The following is a 25,965-nucleotide window of genomic DNA, read 5'->3' on the forward strand; positions in this document are numbered from 1 at the left end:
CTGCAAACCCTCCCCACCCACGGTGCTTGGAGAGCTCAGGGCGAGGAGCTTGGACACGTGGGGACACATCAGGACACGTGGAGACACATCAGGACACGTAGGGACACATCATGGATGTGCTGTCCCTTTGGTTCCCTGCTCTGCAGGGGACAAGGCTCTGCCCACAGCTGCCTTTAGTCCCTCTGACAATTCCAGAGGTGCTCAGTGCAGAGTTCCTGGAACGTGGCACTGGGGAAAGGCTCAAGGTGTGTCTGCTCTCCTCTTCTGCTTTTAGCTCACAGCTTCTCTTGGCAGCCTGTGCCAGGGCCTCAGCACCCTCACAGCCAACAATTCCTTCCCAAATTCCCAAAAGGATCCCCAAATATTGGTGTTCACCCCATCCCGATCCCTCTGGAGTGGGAATCTCACCAGTGCTGCTGCACCCAGAGCTCAAACTGAGTGAACTGGTGGAGCTCCAAAGCTCCATGGAGGTTATTCAGATTCTCACCCTGAATTGAAATATCCCCCCTGCGAGTGTTCCTTGAGGGAGTTCCACAGAGCCATGGAATGGTTTGGGTTGGAAATGACCTTAAATCTCCTCCAGTGCCACCCCTGCCATGGCCAGGGACACTTTCCACTGTCCCAGCTTGCTCCAAGCCCCATCCAACCTGGCCTTGGACACTGCCAGGGGTCCAGGGGCAGCCACAGCTTCTCTGGGCAATCTGTGCAAGGGAAGAATTCCTCCCCAATCTCCCATCCATCCCTGCCCTCTGGCAGTGGGAAGCCATTCCCTGTGTCCTGTCCCTCCATCCCTTGTCCCCAGTCCCTCTCCAGCTCTCCTGGAGCCCCTTTAGGCACTGGAAGGGGCTCTGAGGTCTCCCTGGATCCTTCTCTTCTCCAGGTGAGCACCCCCAGCTCTCCCAGCCTGGCTCCAGCCCTTGGAGCATCCCCATGGCCTCCTCCGGACTCTCCCCAGCTGCTCCATGTGGATTTTCACTTTACAAATCCTCCCTGTGACTTCATTTACTCCAAGCATGGATGCCACGTTTAACGCCCCAGCTGCTGACTCAGCCTGCAGGGCTCTTCCCTCCTGGCTGTGTCACTTTTCCATGCATTTCTCCAATCCCATGCACCACGAGGAATCACAAACAGCTGGACCAGCACAAGGGAGGGGGAGGGCAGAACAGAATTTTAATTCAGGATTGCCACAGCTTTCCCCATTGTGAAAGGACAGCATTGCCAACTGCTGGCAGCACAGCCAGGACACTCCATGTGCTCCATGTTGCACAAGTGTCCTGTAGGGATCTCTGGAAGGAAATCTTTTTTCCCAGAAAGGCACAGGTTTGTGGTTTTTTGTTTTTTTATTCCATGAGGGAAGTGTAGAAACCAGAGCCCTGTACTTACCCCACTAAGTACAAATTCCTGCTTTGTCCCCAAAACAACCGATGGATGTGTCTGCCCCATTCCTGGAAGTGTTCAAGTTGGACCCCAAAAAATGGAGCATAGTACAAAGAAGCTAAGTAGTTCTCTGTTAAAAAAACCCCAACAAAACAAAAAATGAACAAACCCGAACTCTGGAACAGCTTTTATTCCTGCCATAAAGGTTTTACTTTGTTCCACCAAGTACCTACAAGCCAAACCCAGAAAATTCCCTGTAGAAATGCTGCACTTACCTTGCTGGGACATCCCAACAAATGTTTTCCATGTCAGGAAAGAAGAGCAAGAAGCAGATTTCCTTTCTCTCTTGTACCTTTAAATGAGCCCCTTGTCAAAAGAGCCTTTTTCCTTCACACAGTGACCTCAGGCTCCACCTTTCAAACCTGAAACCACCCCCCAGACAGAACCAGTACCAGCTGGGATGTGCAAACTGGTCATGTAAATGGTTACAACCACTGCCCAAGCTATAAAAACCATTATTTTAGTGACTACACTGTGGTTTTTAGTGGTGTAACTACATCTGTGCAGTGCCCAGGTTATCTGCCAGTATTTTAAGATCCTGAGGGAGCAGATTTGGAGCAAACCCTGCATGAGCTGACCTGCAGCATCAGACAAAGCATCCAAAACCATCAGCAACACCCTCCCAAGAGAATATCAGAGGATCCTCAGCCCAGCTCTGACAGACAAATGCCAGGGGCTTGTGGTGACATTTCCAGGGCAGGGGGAGCTGTGAGCAGCCCAGCCCAGCATCCTGAGCTCCATCCAGTGCAATAGGAGTTCCTCTTCATTGTTTCCCCTCTCACTGCTTGGGGGAAAATGGGCAGCATGGAAGAGACTCCTACAATGGCACTGGGCAAAACCACTTGGGATTTCCAAGAGAAAAATCCAACAGACTCGAGAAAAGGTTAAAGAAAAAATTCAACCCTTGTTCAGATGGATTCCCCATCCCTGGAAGTGTCCAAAGTCAGGCTGGATAGGATTGGAGCAGCCTGGGATATTGGAAGGTGTCCCTGCCCATGGCAGGGGGTGGAACTGGGTGAGCTTTAAGCTTCTTCCAACCCAAACCATTCTGGGATTCTTTAGTTATTTTCTTCCCCTGCCCAAAAATCAAGTTTAACCCAAATCAGACTGCCTGAACACTGCTGAAAGTATTTTAGAACAGACCTACTCTGTTTCAGCTGGGATTTTTGGCATAAATAGTGGCTGAATGTCAATCTTTTCACATCAAAACCTTCAGCACCTGTCCCTGTGTTATCTCATGGGCTGCACAGGCAGCAGGGCAGGACAAAGACCCCCAGCCTCCATCTGCTCCAATCCCAAAACCCACAGAAACTCATCAAGGGAAACAGACAGCCCAGCAGTTCCCAGCCTCCTGACTCACCAGCCAGGAGAGAGCCAGGAGTTCCCACAGCTCCCAGCCTCCACTTCCCAGGAGCTGTTTGTCCTTTTTGTGCTCCCCTGCCTTCAAACCAGCAGGAAACTGTGACCCCAGTCCCTGATGGACTCCAGAGTCACAGGATGGGTTGGGTTGGAAGGGACCTTGAAGATCATCCCATTCCACCTTCCTGCCATGGGCAGGGACACCTTCCACTATCCCAGGCTGCACCAAGCCCTGTCCAACCTGGCCTTGGACACTTCCAGGGATTCAGGGGCAGCCACAGCTTCTCTGGGCACCCTGTGCCAGGGTCTCATCACCCTCACAGGAAAGAATTTATTCTTAATATCTCATCTACATCTGTCCTGGTTTTGTTTAAAAGCACTTCCCCTTCCACCTTCTTGCAAGGCTTTGCTTTACTCCAAACCCCTCTCCCTGTGAGCACCCCTGCCTTTCTTCCCCTGGAGAGATCAATACCAGGATAAAAGGATCAATGCCAGTATAAAACCTTGGCTAATCAAACTATTTATCCATCACAAGCAGAGCTGCTGTCCAAGCCCCAAAGCCATTGGAGCAGAGCTCTGCAAGCCCCTCACAGCTTCAGGGTTTCATCCTTCTCCTCTCATCCCCCTTCTACCACCACAGGGCCTGCTCAGCTGTAAAATAAAACGTAGTCTAGTCGAAAAGAACAAAAATTTCAAGCAAAAACTTAATCCAAGTCACACCCACCCACATCCCTCCTGTGGGAAGCAAAGGACACAGTAATAAAGAAGATTCCACAGTTTAATTAAAGAACTTTTTAGTCCTCATGTTTTAATTTAAACAGACACATCTACTATGCTCTCAACATATCTACAGCAAAGTTTACAGCCACTTTGTATCTGTTTTGTTCCCCCCAAATGGCTGAACATCGAGCCATCATCTTCTTTTTCCTCAGATTTGTTACTTTGTCGTTGTTGCAGTAAATTCCACGCTGCAGGAGCTGGGATTCTGTACACAGACAGCAAATACCTAACACGAGCACACAACTCCCAGCCCTGGCATTTCAAATTGTACAGGAAAAAAAATAAAAAATAAAAAAACCAAGACTGATGCAGCAGCCAAGTCCAAATAGCAGTTCCAGATGCTGGGCCAGCAGTGCACGCATCACTTGAACAGGCAGCAGTGAACAGACACGGCTCACACAGCCACACAGCGCAGCTGTGACAAAACACAGGCAGGGCTGGGAGAAACCTCACTCCTCACACAACCACAGCACTGCCCAAGGCTTCAGCAAAGCACACATGAGACACCAAAAATGCTGTACAGTGCAATTTTAAATGAGATCCTATGCAACAGGGACAATAGTGCACGTCAAAACCAGCGCCACATTCAAGACTGAATCGATACAATCAAAATATTGAAGGTACATATTTCCCTTATGAAAACTGTGCAAGTTAGTTCCTTTTCCCTTCTTTTTTTTTTTTTTTTTTTTTGGTGAATGGCAGAGTGTCCTCCCCAAATTTTGTGGATTGACCCCCAAAATTTGGAGATGGGGCTTTCCGTGTCCAGCTTGTTACACAAAGGGTGTGTGCAAAAGAGCAGGAGCGCGGTGGCAGCGAGGGCGTAAGGCAGTGGCACAGGGAGGAGCCAGAGCTGGGCACTGCCCCAGCTCAGGAATTCACAGGGAATCTGCAAACTGGGGCAGGGATCCCCCTCTGAGGGAGCAAACCATCCCTGGTATTAAATATGTGATTTAACAAGGGAGGCAAGCAGCAAAGCAGAGAATGGGAGAGAGCTGCTGTGAATGTGGCGCCTGGGAGGCACTGGAATGGAAAAGCTCCAAGGGAATGTGGCAGCAGCGTGGCAGGACAGCTCTGGGAGTGTCCTGTCCCCGGAGAATCTGCACCACCACACATCTTGGCCCCACTGCATCTCCTGCCAGCCCTCCCAGGCCTGTGCCACAGAACTTGTGCAGGGACAAGGTGCTGCAGGGCCCAGGAAATGTGGAATAACCTGCAGGGGCTGCTCAGAAGGACACCAGCACTGCCCCATGGATTCATTCCCAGGATCCACGTTCCCAAGGCACACACACAGTGCTTGGGTGTGCATTCAGCACAAGTGGAGGCTGAAATTGATGCCAGCTCAGAGGGAACGTGCTGCCTTTTGTTGGCTGTCACAGCTGGTTTCCCAATTTCCTCAGAAGCCTGCAGTTTGCAGGAGAGGCTGGAGCAGCCAGGCAATTAGATCCAAAAAAACCCTCTCTGCTTCTCTATTATTTAGCTCAATCTATAATTACTGTGTTAGGGAATTGCATAACCTTTAGGAGTGTTTTATGTATAGTCTATTACAGGGAAAATAGTGCCTTCTGAATCCTTCCCATCTGGCTGGGGATAATGGATTTCAGATGGAGAAATTCTGAATGAGGTCGGGAAACACCACCCAGGCAGGTGCAGATCCCAAAGACATCATTTCAAGGGGTGTACAATCATTTTAAGGGATTATCTGAGCAACATACCCAGAGGAATCACCAGGTTTGGAGGAGGGAGCAGCCCAATTCTGCCTCCCCTGTGATGCAGAACAGATCCCCAGCCACCCTGAGCAGCATTCCCTGTGTCAGATTAGATCTAGGGAACAAAACTCCAAACCAAAAAGGAAATTAGCGTCGCAAGCAGGGGGAATCACTCTTCTGCCTTAAGTGAGGAGTGTTTTAAAAGGGATCTTATTTTTTAAGCCAGAGGACTTCAGGGCTAAGTTGAGCATAGGCAAGAAGGAAATAATTAAGGAAATAAGGACTGAACAAAAGGCATTAAGGTAGCACTTGACCATTATCACATAATTTTATATCATTTCCTTGGTTATAGAATTTTCTTAGACTGTATTTAGTGGCTACATGATTTTTGCAGGTTCCTGCCCAGCTACTTCTACAACTACAGATCCTGCATTTTCACACTTATCTATGTGAAGTGGCTTTTAAATAAGGCAGCTTCATTCCATAAACTTGGAAGCTCAGCAGTTTCCAGAGGCATCCCACCACTGACCTACTGCAGCTCTGTTCATTCCAGCAGAACCAGGCTAACAGGAAGCTCTTTTCTGGATAATCCCAGCCACATGTGCTGCTGTTAATTCAACTTTTCCCAGTCCTGTGGAGCTACCCAAAGAATCAAGCTGAGAAAATGCCTCAGGGAGTATTTCAGACCTACTCCTACCTGTCTTTTTAAAGGAGGGAAAAAGAAATCACAATAGAGAACTCTGATTTTATAAAAAGCAGATTGAAGCCACAGAAATTGAAAGAGCAGCTACAAAATACAAAGTTAAATGGGAAAGAGCTTATCCCTAAAGTCTTTAAGCAGTTTAGCAGCTACAAATAATCTAAACTCTTAGTATTTTTTTTGTAGTGTGATGGCCCCTTCATCTGCAGCAGATCTGTGAGGTCACCTGAACTTCCAGCTTCTGCTTTTGAGGTTTCACAAGATGGGCATAAGAGCACAAGAAGGAAAAGCACATCAGGTGCAACAGAAGTGTTTTGCTGAGTTGTAAATCAAGTGTTGCTCTTGCACCCTGGCAATGCTGTGAACGTGGCCAGGTGTCCAAACCCAGCCAGGAGGGTTGGAATTTCCAAGAAGGCAGCTTGGCTCTGGTTTAAAGGACAGCTCTGAGCCCTGTTCTGCAAGTGGACACCCCCACCAACTACTAAAACTTTTTGTTTTTCAGGTAGAATAAAAAAAGTTTGTTCTTCCTTAGGAGATCGTTGTCCACAAGGGACAATCCCACCTGAAGGTCATGGCTTAAAAATTAGCAGCAGAATCCCTCCTTCAATTCTGTATTGCACTGAAATGTCTTGCTCTGGTTTGGTATTTAACTTCCTGCTCCCGAGCCAATGCTGAACACAAAAACCCAAGTGTGAGATGTGAAGGCTACTGAGAGTATTGTGTAGACTGGCAGAACCTGTAATTTGATTTTAACCATTTCTGGATTTCCTAGGAAATTAAAGAACTAAGCTGCCTTACTTACTCTTGGAGAGAAAAGGTGCTTCCAGACAAAACGCCTTTACCTATCTATATAGAACTCTGTATTTCAATCCTGTGAGTGTTCAACAAAACCAGAAAAAGTCTAAAATAAAGTGGAGACATCCTGTCTCTTGGCCCATCCTAGTCATCCACACAGTTGGAGGTAAGGAGTTCCAGCTTCTGCTGACACTGTACCCAATTCTGAGACAGAACAGCTGCCAAGAGGGGACATTGTGCCCAGCTGTGTCTTCTGTAAACAAAACAAAAACCCCTCCCCAAAAAGCAGGGAGGTTCATGGAGTGAGGGGTTTAGCAGTGGGAGGGTCAGCTGTACCCAAGGGCTCAGCACAACATGCACTTTCCATGGTTCTTGAAAGCAAAGGTCTGAGGCAAAGCCCAGCTCAGGGCTCCTCCTCCTCCTGCACCTCCCCATCCGTCTCCATCTCCGCCAGCTGCCGCCTCAGCACGTTCACCTTGGCCTGCAGCTCCTTGTTGTACTTGATAATGTTGATCCTTTCTTCCTCAGCTTCCTCCAGGAATCTGGAGGGTCTGTTCCAGCGCAGGAAGATACCTGGAAGCCCAGAGACACCCAGGTCACAAGGGGTTCTTGAAACAAGGGGGAATTCAGGAAGGTTGTTCACATTCCAGCAGCTCTCAAGTAAGGTGCACACAGTTCACATTTTCTTCCTTTTCCCTGCCCCCCTAAACAGTTTCCCCCTCCTCTCCAAGCTCACCATCCTATTAAACAAGGTTAATAAAAGAAAAATGAAAAATGAGGGGGGGTAATTCCTTTTTTCCTCAGACCACTCCATTTTCAGTCTCCACCCTGCCATGACAGCCTGCTTGTATCATGAACTCTTCAGCACCCATGGCATGGGGAAAGTTTCTGCAGCAGAGAACCCACTGCATATGGATCCTCCAGAATGGTCAGCAATGACGTCTGACAACGAAAATCACAAAAGAGATATTGTCTGTAACAGGGAAAGCAAACCTGGCTCACCTTCCCAGAGCTGCAGGCTCTGTGGGGCCACAGAGGGCCAGATGACAAGGCTGTTGGCCTCATAAATAGGGTTCTGGAACCTGCTCAGCTCTTCAGGCCTGTTCACCCAGGACCAGAGGGACATGGTCTTCTGAGGCAGCTTCAGTTTAGCCCTAAGAAACCCACAGGAAAAAATCAGTTTTACACACTTGGATCTGTAAGGTTCTTGTTAGAACCACACAGACAAGGCCACAAGTTTTTCCATGTGCTACTCCCCCAGATAATTCAAGTTGATCCCTTCATCATCTTGGCACAGGGTGTAAACATAAAGCAATTTACTCAGCCTGGCTGATTACAAATAGTTCTGAGTAAAAGATGGGGAAATAACACTTGTAAGATGGCTGCCTGCTGCCCAGGTGAAGAATCAGTCACCTCCCCACTGTGGTTTGAGTGCCAGGTTTGGAAAGGGATCAGGCTCCTGTATTAAGGTGGAGCTGGAAGGTGGGGCAGGGCTGCATCAGGGAAGGATGGAAATGGAAATTTTTAGCACATAAAAGCAGTTTCACTGCTAGAATGGGCACGTCTGACAGGTCCCTCTGGTGGCAGGAAGGAACTGAGCACACAGAGCAAGCAGTGCTGTTTTCCTGGGCAACCCCACCTCCAGCACTTACAGGGATCCCTATGCCTCAGATTCCAGCAAATCTCATTCTGCCTGCACTGGCAAATTGCACTGCCAGCCAGGCAGGAGATTCAGCACTCCTGTGAATGCTTCAGACAGCACAAGCTTAACATCAGACTTAACCCCTGTCTGTGCTCCCAGGCTGACGTGCTCAGATGTGACAGGCAGGTTATTACACATAACATCCACTACTCCTCCAAATTTCAGCTCATTGGCTTCAAGTCTAACTTGTTTTTGCAGATGACTGGTTCAGCAGCCCTGCAGAAGGCAGGAGAGTCTCTTCTAAGCCCAGATTACTTTAAGGACAGAAAGGTTTACAAGAAGCTTTAAATTGCCTTCCTTTTCTGGAGATAATTTCTGGTTTTCCCTTCCTGTCCAGTCCAGCAGGAGACCCTCAGCCATCGCCTTACTGGAGCCAGGAGGGCAGAATTGCCAAGCTCCACAAAGGAATCCAAACCTCCCTGGCAGCTGTGGGCAGCTCCAGTCCTTCACCCTGTTTCTACTCCCAGGGAGGGTCTCAGAACCACCAGGCTACAGAGTGAGGGACAGAACTGTCAGCTGTGGCCTTTGCCTGCCTCAGCCTCCTCCTCCTCCAGGCCTGCATGGACAAGTCTGCTTCCCACAGCTGTGACTCACACCAAACTCCAGCTCGTTATTCTTTCATGGAAGAGTTTCTGGCTGAGAAACTAAATAAACTGGTGACGGGTGGAGATTTTTGGCCAGGTTGGACAGGGTTTGGAGCAGCTGAGATAGTGGAAGTTTTGGCAAGTGGAAGCCCATGGCAAGGGGTTGGAACGAGATGATCTTTAAGGTTTCTTCCAACCCAAACCAGACCATGATTCTGGGACCTTCTTTTAGTGAAATTCAGCCTGATATTTAAAGGATTCAAGTCAAGCATCCTTACCAACCTTTCACTTTCATTGTTCCCCAGGAAGGTCCCAAACTGGGAAGCATAGGCATGCTCAAAGAGCAGGATGAGGAAGTGCTCGTTGAACTCGAAGGAGCAGGGGAACTGCCGGTGGATCTGCCACACACATTCCAGAAAGAGCAGGAACACAGGGGCCTCCCACTTCTGTTTGCTGTTGGAATAGGCTGACTGGGCACAGCGCTGCTGGAAAGGGTGGCCAGCCTGCAGGGAATCAGGGACAGCATCACACACAAAGAATAGGATGTGACAACATGTGGAAAAAACACTTCAGAGTGACTTCTGTCCATGCAACTGCTCAGGACCAAGCTGTTAGAAACCATTATCCCTCTGCTGCTGGGGCACCTCAAATCTGGGATTCAGTTTTGGGCTCCTCCTGACAAGAAAGACATTGAGGGGCTGGAGAGTGTCCAGGGAAGGGAATGGAGCTGGGGAGGGGCTGGAGCACCAGGAGGGGCTGAGGAAGCTGGGAAAGGGGCTCAGCCTGGAGAAAAGGAGGCTCAGGAGGGACCTTGTGGCTCTGCACAACTCCTGACAGGAGGGGACAGCCAGGGGAGTCGGGCTCTGCTCCCAGGGAACAGGGACAGGATGAGAGGAAATGACCTCAAATTGCATCAGGGGAGGTTTAGATTGGATATTAGGGAAAAATTCTTCATGGAAAGGGTTGTTCAGCTCAGGGCAATCATGGAGTCCCCGTCCCTGGAGGGATTAAAAAGCCATGTGGATGCGGCATTTGGGGACATGGATGAGTGGAGGCCTTGGCAGTGCTGGGGGACAGCTGGAGCTGACAATCCTAACCTAAATGGTTCTGTGATTCTATGACTGATTTCCCTGCCTTTCTGAGGCTGTGTTTGATCAGGGAATGTGAGCAGGAATAAGCTGGGGTGGGTGCACTGGAGGACCAGACTGCCAAGGTACAAAGAGCACAGCTCAGGTTTTGTGGTTTGGTCTGAACAGTTTTCTCTAATGAGATAGAAGAAGTGCAGAAGGTCCAGTGGAAGGTGTCCCTGCCCATGGCAGGAGGTTGGAATGGGAGGAGCTTTAAGGTTTCTTTCCACCCAAGCCATCCTTGGTAAGATATGTTCACCCTCAGCACACAGAACAGGCAGTTCCCAAAATCAAAAACCTGCCACGAGAGGCAGAGGCCCCAGGAGTGCCTGAGGACAAATGACTCAGGTAATGATGCTGCTCTTTAGGACAAAGGACACTCACACTCAGCAGGGCTGCAACAAGGCCCAGCCTGTTGGCTGCCTCTCAGGCTATTTCCCAACCCCAGTGTCTCTGGAACTGGCTGTTGTTCTGTCCAGGGAACTGTTATTCTGCTGTTCCTTACCTGCAGCCACTCCCTCACTACAAGAGCCTCGAAGCCACGGATGGTCCTGCACCTTGGATCCAGGATGATCTGTGCCAGGGAAGTGACCTGGAGTGTGGAATCAGTTCCTTCACTGCCATGGACTAACACTGAAGCACCTTCCCTGGGAAAGGAAAAGGTGGGAAGGGATAAGAGTATGAATGAGCAAAATCCATCCCACTGGGGGCCAATACATCCCATGGACACCAGGATTAAGGTTTTTCTGGCTCTTTACCACCACTGCAGCCCCATCCCACATGGATCCCACCTGGATCCTCATCCAGCGACCTGAGCTCTGCATCACTAAAGGCTCCATGTCTTGCTGAGCAGTCTGGAACTCCAGATCCTTTCTCACACTGACAGAAGGTGCACAGTGAGATCTCCCTTGTGGTTCTCACTCTTTGGGTTTAGCATCCCTTTGAGTTACAGCTTGGAAGTGCAACTCATCCCATTCTACCCCTGCCATGGCCAGGGACACCTTACACTATCCCAGGTTGCTCCAAGCCTTGGACACTTCCATGGGTCCAGGGGCAGCCACAGCTTCTCTGGGCACCCTGTGCCAGGGCCTTACCACTGCTATAATACAGAGTTTCTCCCTAATATTTAATCTAAAGCTTCCTTCCCTACCTCATCTTCACCTTTCTCTACACTCATTTTCTAATACTATTTTTCCCTTTTATCTTTCAGGCCTTTAAGATGTTGGAAGATCTGTCCCAATCATTCCCTCCCCATGGAAAATACAACAGAACTCTCCTTGTCAGCCCAGCTCTGACCTCCAGGCTTTGAGTGAGACAGGTCAGGCACCTGGAACTGACCTGCCATGGCTCCACATGGTAAACACAAAAAGCAAAGCTGAGGTTAAAAATTATGAAATCAGCCACTGTCCCAACAAGCCAGGAGGGTTTCATCACTGATCTTTCCCACTGCATGCTTGCAGGAAAGAATTTCAGATAAAACTATTGATCCAGAGCAATCCTTTCCTGGCACAGCCAGTAATGAAACCAGCAGTGTCAGAGCTTTTAAAAAGCACAGAGCTCCCACTTTAATGCAGCAGTGCTGTTTCACCACTGAGCCTGCATTTCAGCTGCTTGTGTGCCTGCAGAACACAATCCCCAGCTCCTATGAAATGCCAGGTTTTCCCTAAACTTTGGGATGGGCTTTTCCCACCCAGAGCCACGGAAAAAACCAATTTAGATTCCTGAATCTGGCCTTACAAACCTGGCAGCTGACAGCAAGCATTGGCTCTGCAGCCAGAGGTGTGAGCATGAGTCAGCTGAGTCCGCAGCATTTGTGAAAGAAATGTCAGGTTAAAAGCGGTCACAAGCACTTAGAAGGGATGAGCAGGATTGCCTGGATAGGGCTGTGGGGATAAAAATAAAGAGGGGAAAAGCACTGGACCAATTCCTGGGGAAAACAAGGAGATGACATTGTTTTAACCTCTGGAAATGAGGTGTGGTATTAGAAATTTGCAGCTGAAAAGAAAAAAAGATTTGCTAAAAAAACGAAAAAGACATCTCCGTGTCCCCTTTTCCAGGCCATCCAACAGCATTTCAAATCGACCCATTTTAACCCAATCCTTCAATAAAACTCTCTAAATTAGCTTGGCTGCAACAGACACAAGAATTTACCTTAAACACATGATCCAAAACTATTTTTTAGCCCAGATTTCTTCCCTCCTCCTGACTGATTGGAGGAACATTCCTCCACCATGAGGAGACAGAATTCTCCATGGGTACAAGTGAGGCAGACCACGGTGGGCAGTTATTGATACTGCCAGAGGTATTTAGTGAGCAATCTGTAACCAGTGAATGAGCAACCCAAGATTTTCTGCAGGAGATTTACCTGTCAATGCACTGAGCAGCCAGACAGGCTGCAGTCAGCAGCTCCTTGATGTGAGTGAGCCAGTTGGAAGCTTCCAGTTTACTGAGCCAGCGGTCCATGTTGTGTGACTGGTCATTGCAAGCCTCCACCAGCTTGATGAAGCTCTCCTGCAGGATATGAAACCTTTGGGAAAAGGAAAACATTGTTGAAAGCACAAGCAGTAACACAGGAATGAGGACATGGATTATTTAGTGTTTGTATATTGTGTTTATTCATTCCCCTCTCTCTCTGATGCTGTAAATAATCAGCAACAAATGTAAGTTCACATAAAATCTTTAGAAGCAAAACCAAGTGCTTCAAATATTTGTCAGGAAATTTCTTATTTAACTATTCAAGTGCTGGCCTACATCTCCAGAAACATTACTTCATGTCTGTGTAGAAGGATTCCCCAAAAGTAAGGCTTTAAGAGAAGAACACCAGACTAAAAGTCTGTTTATTTAGCAACTTGTCTCCAAATGACTGAACAATATTAGATGTCCAGAGAAAAGCACTGGATCACAGAATCATGGAATGGTTTGGGTTGGAAGGGAACTTAAAGGTCATTTCATTCCACCCCCCCACCATGGGCAGGGACACCTTCCACTATCCCAGGTTGCTCCAAGCCCCATCCAACCTGGCCTTGGACACTTCCAGGGATGGAGCAGCCACAGCTTCTCTGGACAAATCCCCTGGATAAGAGGAGTGTGACAGCCACAGAACAAACCCTCCCCTGCAGAAGTTTTCTGGCTCCTTCCTGTGCCAAGGGGAACACAGAAAGGCTGGAGTGTGGCTGAAGATGGCCAGGAAAAGAAACAGCACAGGCAGATGCCTGACGGCTGAAACCTGCAGCAGGCTGCTCAAAACAAGGAACCAAACCAAAAATCCCCTTATCATCCACATATCCTGGTTTTGCCACAGAAGGAACGTGACCCTGTTGCCAGGAACCAGGATACACAACTCTTCTTACAGGAGTAAATCCTCTGTGGAGGTATCACTGCTCTGATGACCTCATACAGCCGAGCTCAGGGGAAAGCCTGATTTCACCCACTGTTATTGTGATATTTTTTGAAAAATCCCTTCACCAGGATTTCTTCTCCTGGCAAGATGAGAAGCCTCAGCTTCTCCATGTTTTGTTGCTTTGGAATGTGATTTAGAGAATTGTTTACCTACGATGTAAATTGTTTTTAATTAATGGACAATCACAGCCAGCTGTGTCAGACTCTGAGTCTCACAGATTTTTATTATCATTCTTTTCTAGCCTCTTGATGTATTTTTTCTCTATTCTTTTAAGTATAGTTTTAGTATAACATTATGATATGATATGATATGATATGATATGATATACGTCATGTCATACAATATCATGTCATATAATATGTCATATCATATAATATGATGTCATGTCAAATATCATGCAATGTCATATAATAGAATGTCATATAATATGTCATGTCATATAATATCATGTCATGTCATGTCAAATATCATGTAGTGTCATATATCATGTCATATAATATGTCATATATAATATTATGTCATGTCATGTCAAATATCATGTAGTGTCATATATCATGTCATATAATATGTCATATATAATATTATGTCATGTCATGTCAAATATCATGTAGTGTCATATATCATGTCATATAATATGTCATATATAATATTATGTCATGTCATGTCAAATATCATGTAGTGTCATATATCATGTCATATAATATGTCATATATAATATTATGTCATGTCATGTCAAATATCATGTAGTGTCATATATCATGTCATATAATATGTCATATATAATATTATGTCATGTCATGTCAAATATTATGTCATGTCATATCAAATATCATGTCATATCATATAATATCACATCCAATATCATGTCAAATATCATATCATAAAATAATAAATCAGCCTTCTGAGAACCTGGAGTCAATTCTCATCTGTCATCTCATCCTAAACACCCACAAGACCACAACAACCCACCTCTCGATGTATTTGTGGATCCTCCTCCACTGGGGGTAGTGCACTTCTTGCTCAAAGCCCCCTCCCTTGGCCCTGGCCTGCTGGGCCACGTTCAGAGGCCGGGTGTCGATGACGAAGCCGCGGCGGCCGGAGCGCAGCGTGGCGTTGATCAGCTTCTCGTCCTCCTTGCAGCGCCGCCCGTTGGTGCCTGTCAGGGGCTGGCTGCTCCTCAGCATCGCCTGGGGAGACACAGAACCATGCATGAGGCACTGTGGAGAGAGTTCTGACTGAAAGGCACCAATGAGCTCCAAGCCTTGCCCTGAATCCTTCAGTTGTTTCAAGTTCTGTCACAGACACATTTCATGAAAAATCCTTTTGTCAGGACTTTTTCTCCTAACTATCCTGGCTATCCTCTCAGCAGCCCTGGGAGGATGAATAGGACTCAACCAAACACAAATCCAAAAAATCCTAGCCTTTTCTTCCATCTCCCACCTAGGCTGAATAGCAATCATTATCATCTACAACCCTAAGCTCACCCTCCTCAACTTCTACCTGTACGCTGTAATAACTGCAACCTTTTCCTCACCTCACCCGTTTCCTCCTGAGAAGCTAAGAGGAAAACTGCAACCTTTTCCTCACCTCACCTGTTTCCTCCTGAGAAGCTGAGAGGCCTCAGGAACAAAATGTAAGCAATAATTATCTGCTGCTGTGGAATGCAACAGGTGCATCTTTGATTAGTCTCATGTGGTTGTTTCTAATTAATGGCCAATCACAGTCTGGTTGTTTTGGACTCGCTGGTCAGTCACAAGATTTTATTATCATTCCTTTCCTTTTTCCTTTGCTTGCTAGCCTTCTGATGAAATCCTTTCTTCTATTCTTTTAGTATAGTTTTAATATAACATTCTCTTTTAATATAATATATATAGCATAAAATAATAAATCAGCCTTCTGAAACATGGAGTCAACATTCTCATCTCTTCCCTCATCCTGGGACCCCTGTGAATCCACCACAAAGTTCTATCGCCCTCAAGGATTTAAAACTGAATTAGAAATTCTTGAATCCAGCACTCATTTGGCTGGGCAAGTTTTAAATGTCAGATATCATCTTAGAGGCTGTATCCTTTCAGTTACGCCTCAAGTACCATCTTTGTGAACTACGTGATGAGACACTGGAACAAGTTGCCCAGGAGTGTTATAATGCCTGGAAGTGTTCACAGCCAGGCTGGATGGGGCCCTGAGCAGCCTGACCTGGTGAGAGGCATCCCTGCCCATGGCAGGGGGGTGGAACTAGATGGCCCCTAAGGATCTTCCTGACCAAAACCATCCTGTGATTCTATGAAAGCAACTTTGTCAGGATTTTCATTTTCAAGGTCTATTCCCAACTCTGTTCTTAAAACACTCAAATTGCTCATGTGTTAAAGGTGACATTTTTACCCCATGGATGGGCTGATAAACCTCAAGTCCACAGACTGCTGAGCTGAGATTTCTCTTTAGCAAATGCCTTTCAATTCAGAAGCACTCACAGCAGCTCAAATCATAATGAAAACGTGAGGGCAGCCTGTCAGCAACAGCTGAGAACTCAGAGCCAGGAGGGCAAAGAGAGTGACAGCATTACTGTCACAACTGCAACACTCTGAGCCAAATACTGTTGTACTCCTCACATGAAACATGCACAATGTTGAGAGATAACGGAGCAAAAATCTTCCTTCAATGGTTTTCAGCTCAGCTGAGAAAAAGCAAAAAGCACAACTTATGTAGAGTAGGTGGCTGGCTGCTTTTAAAGCAAAGAATACCCCAAGGTACTCCTGAGTCAGACTAGACAGCTTCAAATTGAAGGCTTACAATCTTGGCCACAGGAGGTGAGAAGGCATTAGAGCATTTGAGGAGACTGTATCAAGTTTAAAAGGTTGGACATCCCACCACGCTCAGAACAGGTTATATCAGCAAGGGACACAATTACCCAGCACTTTCATACAGTGAATTTCTTAATTACAACGTATCAGTCACTCCATTAGATTCTGGCTTGTTAAAGTCCGTGCAAGACCAAGAATTTGCTGCTCCTGAACCAAGTTACCCTGCCAGGCTCAGAGAACAGATTGTTCTGATCCTCCTTGCACAGTCAGCAGAAGCAGCCTTGGCTCTGCTGTCACCGCAGCTGTGATGAGGGCCCACCGCTCACAGACAGGACAATGTGGCTCCTGCCATCCTTTCCATGAAAATTCTTGGCAGACACAGCCAGCCAGGGTGCCAGCAGTGGTTTTTACAAGGCTCATCTTGTTCTTATTGCTGTAAGCAAACTGCTGCCATGCACATTCCCAACCAAGCAGATTAATGGCTATTTCCAGGATGGAGATCACTCATTCCATCATCCAGAACCAGGGTCCAGGGGCAGCCACAGCTTCTCTGGGCAACCTGTGCCTGCCCACCCTCACAGGGAATGATTCCTTCCCAACATCCCATCCATCCCTGCCCTCTGGCAGTGGGAAGCCATTCCCTGTGTCCTATCCCTCCAGGCCCTTGTCCCAAATCCCTCTCCCGCTCTGCTGGAGCTCCTTTAGGCACTGGAAGGGGTTCTGAGGTCTTCCTGGAGCCTTCTCCAGGTGAGCACCCCCAGCTCTCCCAGCCTGGCTCCAGAGCAGAGGGGCTCCAGCCCTCGGAGCATCTGCTTGGTCTCCTCTGGACTCTCCAGGAGCTCCTTATGTTGGGGACCCCAGGTAAGACATCACAAGAGCAAATTGCTCTCCCTTGACCTCCTGGTCCCTCTTTCATTCTCATGGATTTGCCACATCTGTGTTCTGCTTGTCCCACAGAAAATATTTATGTTTGATTAATTAATTCCAGGGAAGCACCCACCTCCACACAGCCCTTGTGATTCCAGGTGGCCAAAGGAAACAACTTCCACAAAAATATTTTGGTCAAAGATGTGCCCTCAGTGGATCTGGACTACAGAAACTGGGGCAGCACTGGTTTAACCTGGACCCCAAAGGAACCTGTGAGCCCAGATGTTGTGTTTTCATTGTCATACCACCAAGAAACCAGGGGAAAAAAACCCAACATTCCTGTACCTTCCCTGAGGAAGCCAGAAAATAAACCAGCAGCTCTGTTACTTCCAGAGCATGAAACCAACAGATTCCCACACTTCCTTCAGGCAGAAGCACCCCTCAAACCCAGCTCACCATCCCGTTTTTCTTGTGGTAGTAACTCAGCACCGGGAAGCGGCCGCCGTAGCGGAACAGGGCGACTTTGCGGAGCGCTTCATCGTCGATGGATTTGGGGACAATGACAACTGGAGGGTAGGAGGGACACACAGAGAAGTCCTTGTTCACACAGCTCAGACGCCATTCATTGGTCTGAAAAACACCAGAACACAGCTTTGGGTCAGAAAAGGCATTATATGGAGAGGTAAAGGGGAAGAAAGACTTCGATCCACAGGATAAAGTCGTATTTGTGATCAGTTCCATTTGCACCACAAATTGTCCTTTAAGTAACCCTTTACAGGGCTGTTGACCCATTAATTTTTCCAGCACATCCCTTGGTGCTCCCTGCAATCACCTCCTTGCAGCAGCTCCCAGAAGCTCATTCCCCAGAGTGCAGATAAAGCTTGGAAGCAATGGAAGAATGAGCAGATGCCTCTGGGTCTTGAGCAACAGTTCCCCCTTTGGTTTATCACATCCTCAAACAACACAAAATAAGCCCATGTGGGCAGATATGGGTGATTGTGGCTTTAAATTGCTTCACAGACACAGCAGACAGCAAGGGGAGGCCCCACAGAGAAATGTATTCCTACAAGAGGGGAAAAAAGTTCATTTAGATACAGGCAATATGGGCCCAACCCTCCATCTGTGCTGAAAGAAGAGTTCACAAGACAAACGTGGCCAAGAAAGGCAAAGAACTTCCACCTACTCCAGATGCTGAAGCTGCTTTGAGATTAAAATTTCAATTTAAACACCTCCACCTTGGTTATTTTCCGTGGGCTCAGCTACAGTTTTTTCTTCTAAAGAACCTTCTGGAAGGAGCCCAGCAGCCAAGCATTGAGGGCACATCAGGAGCTCTGTGATTTAACTGCTCCAGCTCCCAGCAGCCAAACCCTGGGAAAGAAGTGTTGAGTGTGGCACCTCACAGACACTTACCATGACAATTCCAGCTACCTGATGCCCAGGGTCACCCCCAGGCCTTAGCTCCAGCTCAGGGAAAAAAGGTCAACGAGGAGCTTCTGCAGCAGGGAGAGACCTCAGAGATCCATCAAACCTCTGCTCATCTGAGTTCAAGGAAAGTTTGAGGCAGACAAAAAAGGCAGAGGGATAAGGCAGCAGGACAAAGTGGGAGAAGAGCACAACAGCTAAATTAGGCTGTGACAAAACACACAAAGTCCACATCAGTTCAGGTCTGCTGATTTAACATGAATTAACTGGACATCTCTGATCAGAATTCCTTTCTTCCAGATCCTTACTACCCCTTGCTACACAGCTCCTGATTGCTACCTGCTTATAAAAATGCACCTGACTGGCTCACTGGTCCAGTGGAAAATGGGGATCAATTCAGGAATGTCTTCTGGCAATGAAGCCTTTCCATCAGCTGAACTGTCTCACAACACTATTTCAGCAGAAGCAGCTCCAAGGCATGGGATGTGTGGCTTAGGAGACAGGCAAATTGTCCTTTTTGGTGGCAGCCTAAAAAATATGCTGAAAAAAAAATCAGCATCAAGAGCAATAATTGCTGGTTGTTTGCAGCAGCCCAGCTGGACAGTTTTGCACCATCCATGCTATAACCTTATTTCATTATTCATCAGCCTCAAAACAGCTCCTCTGAACAGCTCCATTTTATAAAAAGCAGAGCTTCTCCCAGATGCAAAGTCAAATTGCCTCTGGCCACCGTGTTATGAGCAGAGATGAAAACTTCTGGGACACAAAAGGATGTGGCTGGACACAGCTCCAGCTTTTAATGCACCAGCAATGGGATTTTTAACAGGGTTTTTAGGGTGTCTGTTGGGTGTGCAGTTTGATTATCATGAAAAAGATATTCATGGATCTGGAATATCAAATTGATAAAAATCTCACCACGACACAGGATGTGGAGAAGGCAAAACCAGAACTCTGGGGAACTTGTGGGAGACTGGCTGCCCCTGGCACCACCAGTATGGAAAGGAATGGAGGAGGAGCACCTGATTTATCCCCCACTCTGGTAATTTAACCCTGCTCTCCTCCCCATTTACAGCAGACACAGAGATCCTGTTATGTCATTCCCTTGTAATTTCCACGATGAGGAGGAGGAGCCTGGCAGCACTTGGCACCATTTGTCTTCCCTCCAACAGCTCCTGCTGCAGAGATCCCATTAACCTCTGCACTGCCAGCTCCAGACTGCCCAAATCAACTCCTTTAGCTTTGGTCTGGCTGGAATTTGGGAGGAAAAACGGCCGTCAGTAACTGGAAGAGTGAGGCAGCAGCAGAGGAAGCAGAAGGACTGCAGGGAAAGGGATGAAGGGAGAGCTCACTTTCAACCAGGTAATTGTGCTGTGTGAAACTCAGGGAGTGCAAAGTGAACCCTTAATTTTCCCAGAAAGACATCAGAGCTTCTAGGAATCAAGAAAAGTTAAGGATAAAAGCAGCAAAGGGATGAGGGCTGAGCAGAAAGGAGAAAGAATTCCAGAGAAAAAAAAAGAAAGCAGCAATTTTTAAACCCAGTGCAGGATCAACTCTTGGATTTCTACTTTTCTTGTCCTAATATTTGTTTATAGAGACATTGATTCCCAAATGTCCAAGCTATCATTCCTCCTAAAACTTAAAATTGCCAGGAGAGGTCGTTTTCCACCAAACATTGGGAAACAAGTCAAGCTCTACCAAAAGGCCTTAAAAAAAAGTCCAGAACCCAGCATAGATCTTGGGAGATCCTGCAAAGCAGCAAAGCCAGAGGCCATTCCCAAGGAACAAGCCCTGCTGGGATCAGATTGGGCATGGACACGGAGCAGAACTGATGTAAGGATTGATGCTTGTCTGAAAAGAGCAAAATTTGGTTCACAGTTACCATTTGACCTGAGCCGAAACCCAGAAAATTCTGATTTCTAAAAGGAGCTCTGACACGAAGATGAAGCACAACTGAGTTGTTCAGAACCCTGAGATCTTTCCTGCTAAAAAGGTAAAGAAAATAGAGAAAAAAGGGAAGGGAAAAGGAAAGAATAGAGAGGAAAAGACAGGGAGAGAAAGAGAAAAAGGGGAGGAAGTAAAAAATAGAGAAAAAGGGGGGGAAGTAAAAAACAGAGAAAAAGGGGGGGAAGTAAAAAACAGAGAAAAAGGGGGGAAAGAAAAGAGGAATTAAAAGGGGGGAAAAGGGGAAAAGTAAAAGGAAAAAAGGGGAAAAGAAAAAGGAGAATGAAGTAAGTGATTTTCCTAGCAATAAAATACCTCTATGTTAATTATACTGACAGTGTACAAACTTCTCAGGCCTCTTCACTTCATTTCAGGAAACTAAATTCGGAAGAAAAATTTTTGGATTTCCAGAGTGGAGTAGTTTGCAGCATGCTGCAGCTCTGGAATTTGGCAGAAGAGAAACCTTTTGGCTCTCCTCTGACTGCTCAGAGACAATATGAACCCCTGAACATACTCTGAATTCCATTCACCCCTCACTGTGCAGGAAGAACACAAATTACATGGTATATTATCTAAATATTTAATATTTACCAAACTTTTAAAAAAAGTATTAACTTTTAACCTGCACTTTGCTATTAGAGTGTTGAAAACAACTCTCCTGTAGCAGATGAATGTAGAATTAATAAATTACTAGAGCTGTAGTGTGGGTGAAATAGTTTTTGACTTGGGGAAGATACAGATCCAGATGGATGATTTAGCAGAGGCAGGAGGAACCTTTGGAATTCTTCTCATTTGACTTCTGGAAGAAAGATTTAAATCAGCCATTTCCTTGTTCTAGCCTGTCACATAAAGCAGTGTCTTTCCAGAACAAGAATTATTTGGTCAGTGAGACATTTATCTGTTGTTCGGGAGATGTAAATCATTGGAAGGTGGCTTTTGACACCATTCTATTAAAAATGTGACGTTTTGGGTTAAAAGTCAAGAATTAATTAATCAACAGCTGTCAGACATGGAGATTTTAAAGGAATGAATGATTACCCTGGAAATGTGGTGCTAAAAAGTAATGAGGTTTTTAAATGCAATTCTTACACAGAGAATATGTTTAGAAAGGCAAGATTTTGACAAATGAAGATTTAAATCCCTGAAAAAACAAGGAAAAAAAAGCACATCAATGGATCCATGTGCTGGATATGATAACAGTTGGTCTGTCTTTGGATGGCAGAGGAAGATAAGACACATGAGAGTGCTTTAATTATGAGACAAAAATAGCAAGGCCTCTGAACTCCTTTAATGTTTTTTAATTTTCTGGTGATTTCATCAACTGAATTTGGTCAAGCTGATCACATTATTCAGTTGTTACTCATAGCCAGGAAATGATACAGGCTGCAGAAAAGCTGGGCTGCAGAGAGGAAAAAAAATAAATAAAATAAAATCAATGTTCTTGGATGCTGCACTAATGGATGTGGGCTCAGAAACCTGAGCTGCTGGAGCAAGAGCACAGACTGGATGTGAAACAAGGACCTGGAACACAGAGATGCAAATCTAAGGAATTATTAAAACAGGTTCCTGCACTCAAGACAGTTCCCACTCTAGCAAATTCAGCATCGTAAAAGGAAATTCGAGTAAGAGAAATAACAGGCAATGCCACAAGAACAGTTCCTACCCAAAACAAAATCAATGTGCTCAGCAGGACCTGGAAAAAGAGAACTGGAAGTTTCCTGCTTTTTGAACCTCAAGAATATTTCCCCAGCATCAATTAAAGGAAAAAGTGTTTCAAACTGGGCATCTTCATTGTCATCCTCCTAAAGAAAAATTTTTTTAAACCAGTGTCATTTCAATTAAGGGTTTGACAAAGATTCATCTCATTCTACTCCAGATCAAAACTAAGAACAACAAAGCCAGGACAAAGGATTTCCATTTGTTCTTCCAATTAGAGAACCATCCCCAAAGGCCAAAAACATTTCCTACCTTTGTGATTTCCTGAAAAAGGCCTCAAACCTCCACTAGTACAAGGTGAAGGAGCAAACAAATGTCTGATGTCACAGAGGGAGTATTTCAACAACACTCACTTCTCACCCAGGCACCAAATGGATTTTTAACCATCTGGGATTTCCAGTCCAGCCACTGCTGGGTGAAACAATTCACAGAACATACAAGTGCCTGGGAAATCCCTCAAATCTCACTCACCACTGAGCTGAGGTGCTCAAACTCCTGTTCCAGCAGAAAGGAGGACCATCCATCCTCCAGGACCTCAAACATGGGCCGGTAGAAGAAGGGGTACATGAGGGTGACTGAATCCAGGGTGGAAAGTGCCTGTGGGGACAAGAGAAATCATGGAATCACAGGTGGGGGCTGGAAGGAACCTTAAAGCTCATCCCATTCCACCTCTGCCATGGATAGGGATACCTTTCACTACCCCAGGCTGCTCTAAGCCCCATCCAGCCTGGCTTGGAACACTTCCAGAGATGGGGAGTCCAAAACCTCTGGGAAATACCCAACAAGCCCCCAATATATAAAATATTCCTGACTCTACTTTGCCTTTCAAAACATGAAAACCTAACTGGAAAAAAAATAAGGCTGAGGGGAGCTCAAGACCTGCAGGTTTTCTGGCTGATGGCAGCTGCTCACCTCAATGGAGCTGGCAATGTTCAGACACTCCTCCATCCCTGGGATGTCCAGCTGGATAATCCTCAGGTCTTTGCATTTTATGACAATGGTGCCCAAGGAGCCCACGAACCTACAGCAAGACAGGAAATAAGTGTCCCATAAAAACAGGATCCTCTAAGGCAGGAGAAGTGGAACAGCTCTTCCCACGAGGCAAATCTCCATGAGGGACAATTTGTCTGCAGGGAAACCTTACAAGAAAATAAACAAACAAACACAACTCCTTATTTGCTATTGGCAAGGTTGGTTGTATTTTCATTTATCCCATCCTTTTACTGTGGCAGGGAGTGGAGGTGTTACATGACAAATATCACGCTGCTGGGAGGGTGGGGAGCCCCTGGCACAGGGTGCTCAGAGAAGCTGTGGCTGCCCCTGGATCCCTGCAAGTGCCCAAGGCCAGGGTGAGGACTAAGCATGGGAAGAAATTCCCTGAGTTTTCCATCCCTCTGCTCCTTTCCTCTCTCAGAAACACAGGGAAATCAGGAGCAAATTTAATCAGCAACAAACCTCATCAGCACCCAGCAACTCCCCCACCATCCCAGGCTCTACGCTTTTTTTAATCACTGATTTCTTGCTAGCAGAAAGGGACTCCATTCTATCAGACTTCCTTAAAAGCCTTTACAAACAGGGGAAGGATTTTGTAATTAATATAAAAATGAACTATTATCATCAAAAAGGACCAAGGTGAGGGAGCAGAAGACAATGACCAGGTGAGATGGGGCAGACACTCAGTGAAGGGCAATGATGCAGGTAAAGCAGAAATGAGGGGAAAACAGAAATTTCTGAACTCTCTGTAGCTAAAAGAGCAGGGGCAAGAAAAAAATGGAGCTCTGCAGCTACAGTTGAGCTGTAGCACAAAAAGCACATTGCTAAAGGGTTATTGATTCCCATAATCAGTTGGAAAAGTGAGGGATGATGCTCTTGAGCAGCAGATCTCGGGCTGAGCATGTCCAGAGCCCAATTCTGCCACCAGTTTTGGAGGGTGAAACAAGGCAAAGCCCTCCAGCAGGGCTCTGACATCCCTCTCTGTGCACAGTGCATCATTTATGAAGCGCCTCAAGGGTGGATGAATCCACTGAGCAATGAACACAAAGCAAAAAGGGCAAAACACAAAAATTCTGACTCTCTACAGGACCAAAACAACCAACCTTTGAGATGTAACATCAAACATGAATGGCCAAACAGAACATGGGAACCCTGACCTGGGCCCTGAGAGCATCACTGAGGCTGGAAAACAATCACTGAGTGTATGGGGATTTTTGGAAGGAATTCTGAACGAGTTAGAGATGGGACCTATGGGTTGTTTTTGATGATGTGATTTATTGTTCTCATCTTCTACAAAGGGTGAGCTCAGCTCACGTCTTTACTGCATGGTTCAGAACAAGTCCCTTAGTTACAAGACCTTTTAAAGATTTATTGACCAATAAAACAAGGATATTTATGTTTTTGACCCAATCCTTAGGTATTTCATCTTATGGACTCATGCTACAGTGTGAGCTTTCTTAGCCAAACATGTTCTGACACACAAACCTACAGTGCTGCATTTTAATCTCCTTGTTTACCTCTGTAACTACTTTTATTTTTCTATATCTTAAACTCTAAAACTCTAAACTTTCTTCTTCTTAGCTTAACTTGTCTCTGCTTTGAACTCTAAATCCACATTCTTGCTTCCAGCACCTCAGTTAGGGAGCCTTTCCCAAGGTCTCAGACAAATCCTGTGTTTAATTCCAAGCTTTGGCTTACAGGCCCAAAGTTCTGATAATTCCCTGCATCTTGGATTCCAGCAGAGTCCAACCTTGTCACCAACCCAGAGCCCTGAGTGCCACATCCAGCCCTTCCTCAGACACCTCCAGGGATGGGGACTCCAACCCTCCCCGGGTATTCCAAGGGTTTAATTTCCCTTTCTGTGGAGAAATTCCTCGTGATGCCCAACCTGAACCTCCCCTGGCACAGCTTAAGGCAAAGTCTGTGCCCAGAGCATCCTTCCTGCTCCCTACACCAGGATTTGGGACAGCTGAGGTGCAAGCCAGCCCTTCCCAACCATAAGGGGTGGGAGAAGGGATATCCCCAGCCAGGGGCTGTGCACAAATCACAAATGGGATGGGACTGCTGGGAACGTGCCTTGAGCTGTTTTATTTTCCAGCTTCACTCTCATTACATGGTTATGACAATGGGAAGATGCCACCAGCTCACATCCCAGGCTGCAGACCAAGAACTTAATGTTACAACTCACTTAAAAGTTTTTTTACAATCACACAAAGCAAAAGCACATTGACAGTAGTTCCATCCAACCACTATAAACACACGTACCTTTGGTTAAAACAATGAATTTTGCTTATTTTGAATACAATTCCTGCTTGTAAGCCTTGAAACACCATGCACAGAGCTCCATTATTAACCTTAAAACTTCCTAATATCTCGCTAGGTAAACTTTTCTGCACCTTAGGGAGTTATTCTAGACAAGCATTAATACACAGACCATTGTTCTATTTGCTGTTAGTTTCCTACATTTTACATAATTTTTCTGCTTATTTATCTCATGGCTGCTGCTTAGCTCTCATCACAGTTCTGCTGTCTCTGAGGCTGCTTTCTGCAGCTTTCCCAAATGAGAAAAATGCTAATCACTTGTTTTTAAAATTTTGAAAGTTTAATACAGTTAGAGTAATAATAATTTGGACAA

The 25,965-nt window shown here is 46.2% G+C and overlaps 1 protein-coding gene across 1 annotated transcript; it reads right to left on the reverse strand.

Annotated features, from left to right (window-relative positions):
• Positions 1–3,556: 3,556 nt before the first annotated feature.
• MTMR9 (myotubularin related protein 9) lies at positions 3,557–25,057 on the reverse strand. Its single transcript, XM_014308622.2, has 10 exons — positions 25,029–25,057; positions 23,250–23,358; positions 22,809–22,934; positions 17,715–17,888; positions 14,560–14,777; positions 12,556–12,717; positions 10,696–10,837; positions 9,346–9,566; positions 7,780–7,931; positions 3,557–7,350 (listed from the first exon to the last, which is right to left on the reverse strand). Exons 1-10 carry the CDS (start codon positions 25,055–25,057, stop codon positions 7,181–7,183), a joined length of 1,503 nt encoding a protein of 500 aa, XP_014164097.1. The 3' UTR covers positions 3,557–7,180.
• Positions 25,058–25,965: the final 908 nt, after the last annotated feature.

Source organism: Geospiza fortis, unplaced genomic scaffold, assembly GCF_000277835.1.
Source record: "Geospiza fortis unplaced genomic scaffold, GeoFor_1.0 scaffold106, whole genome shotgun sequence".
Lineage (NCBI taxonomy): Eukaryota > Metazoa > Chordata > Aves > Passeriformes > Thraupidae > Geospiza > Geospiza fortis.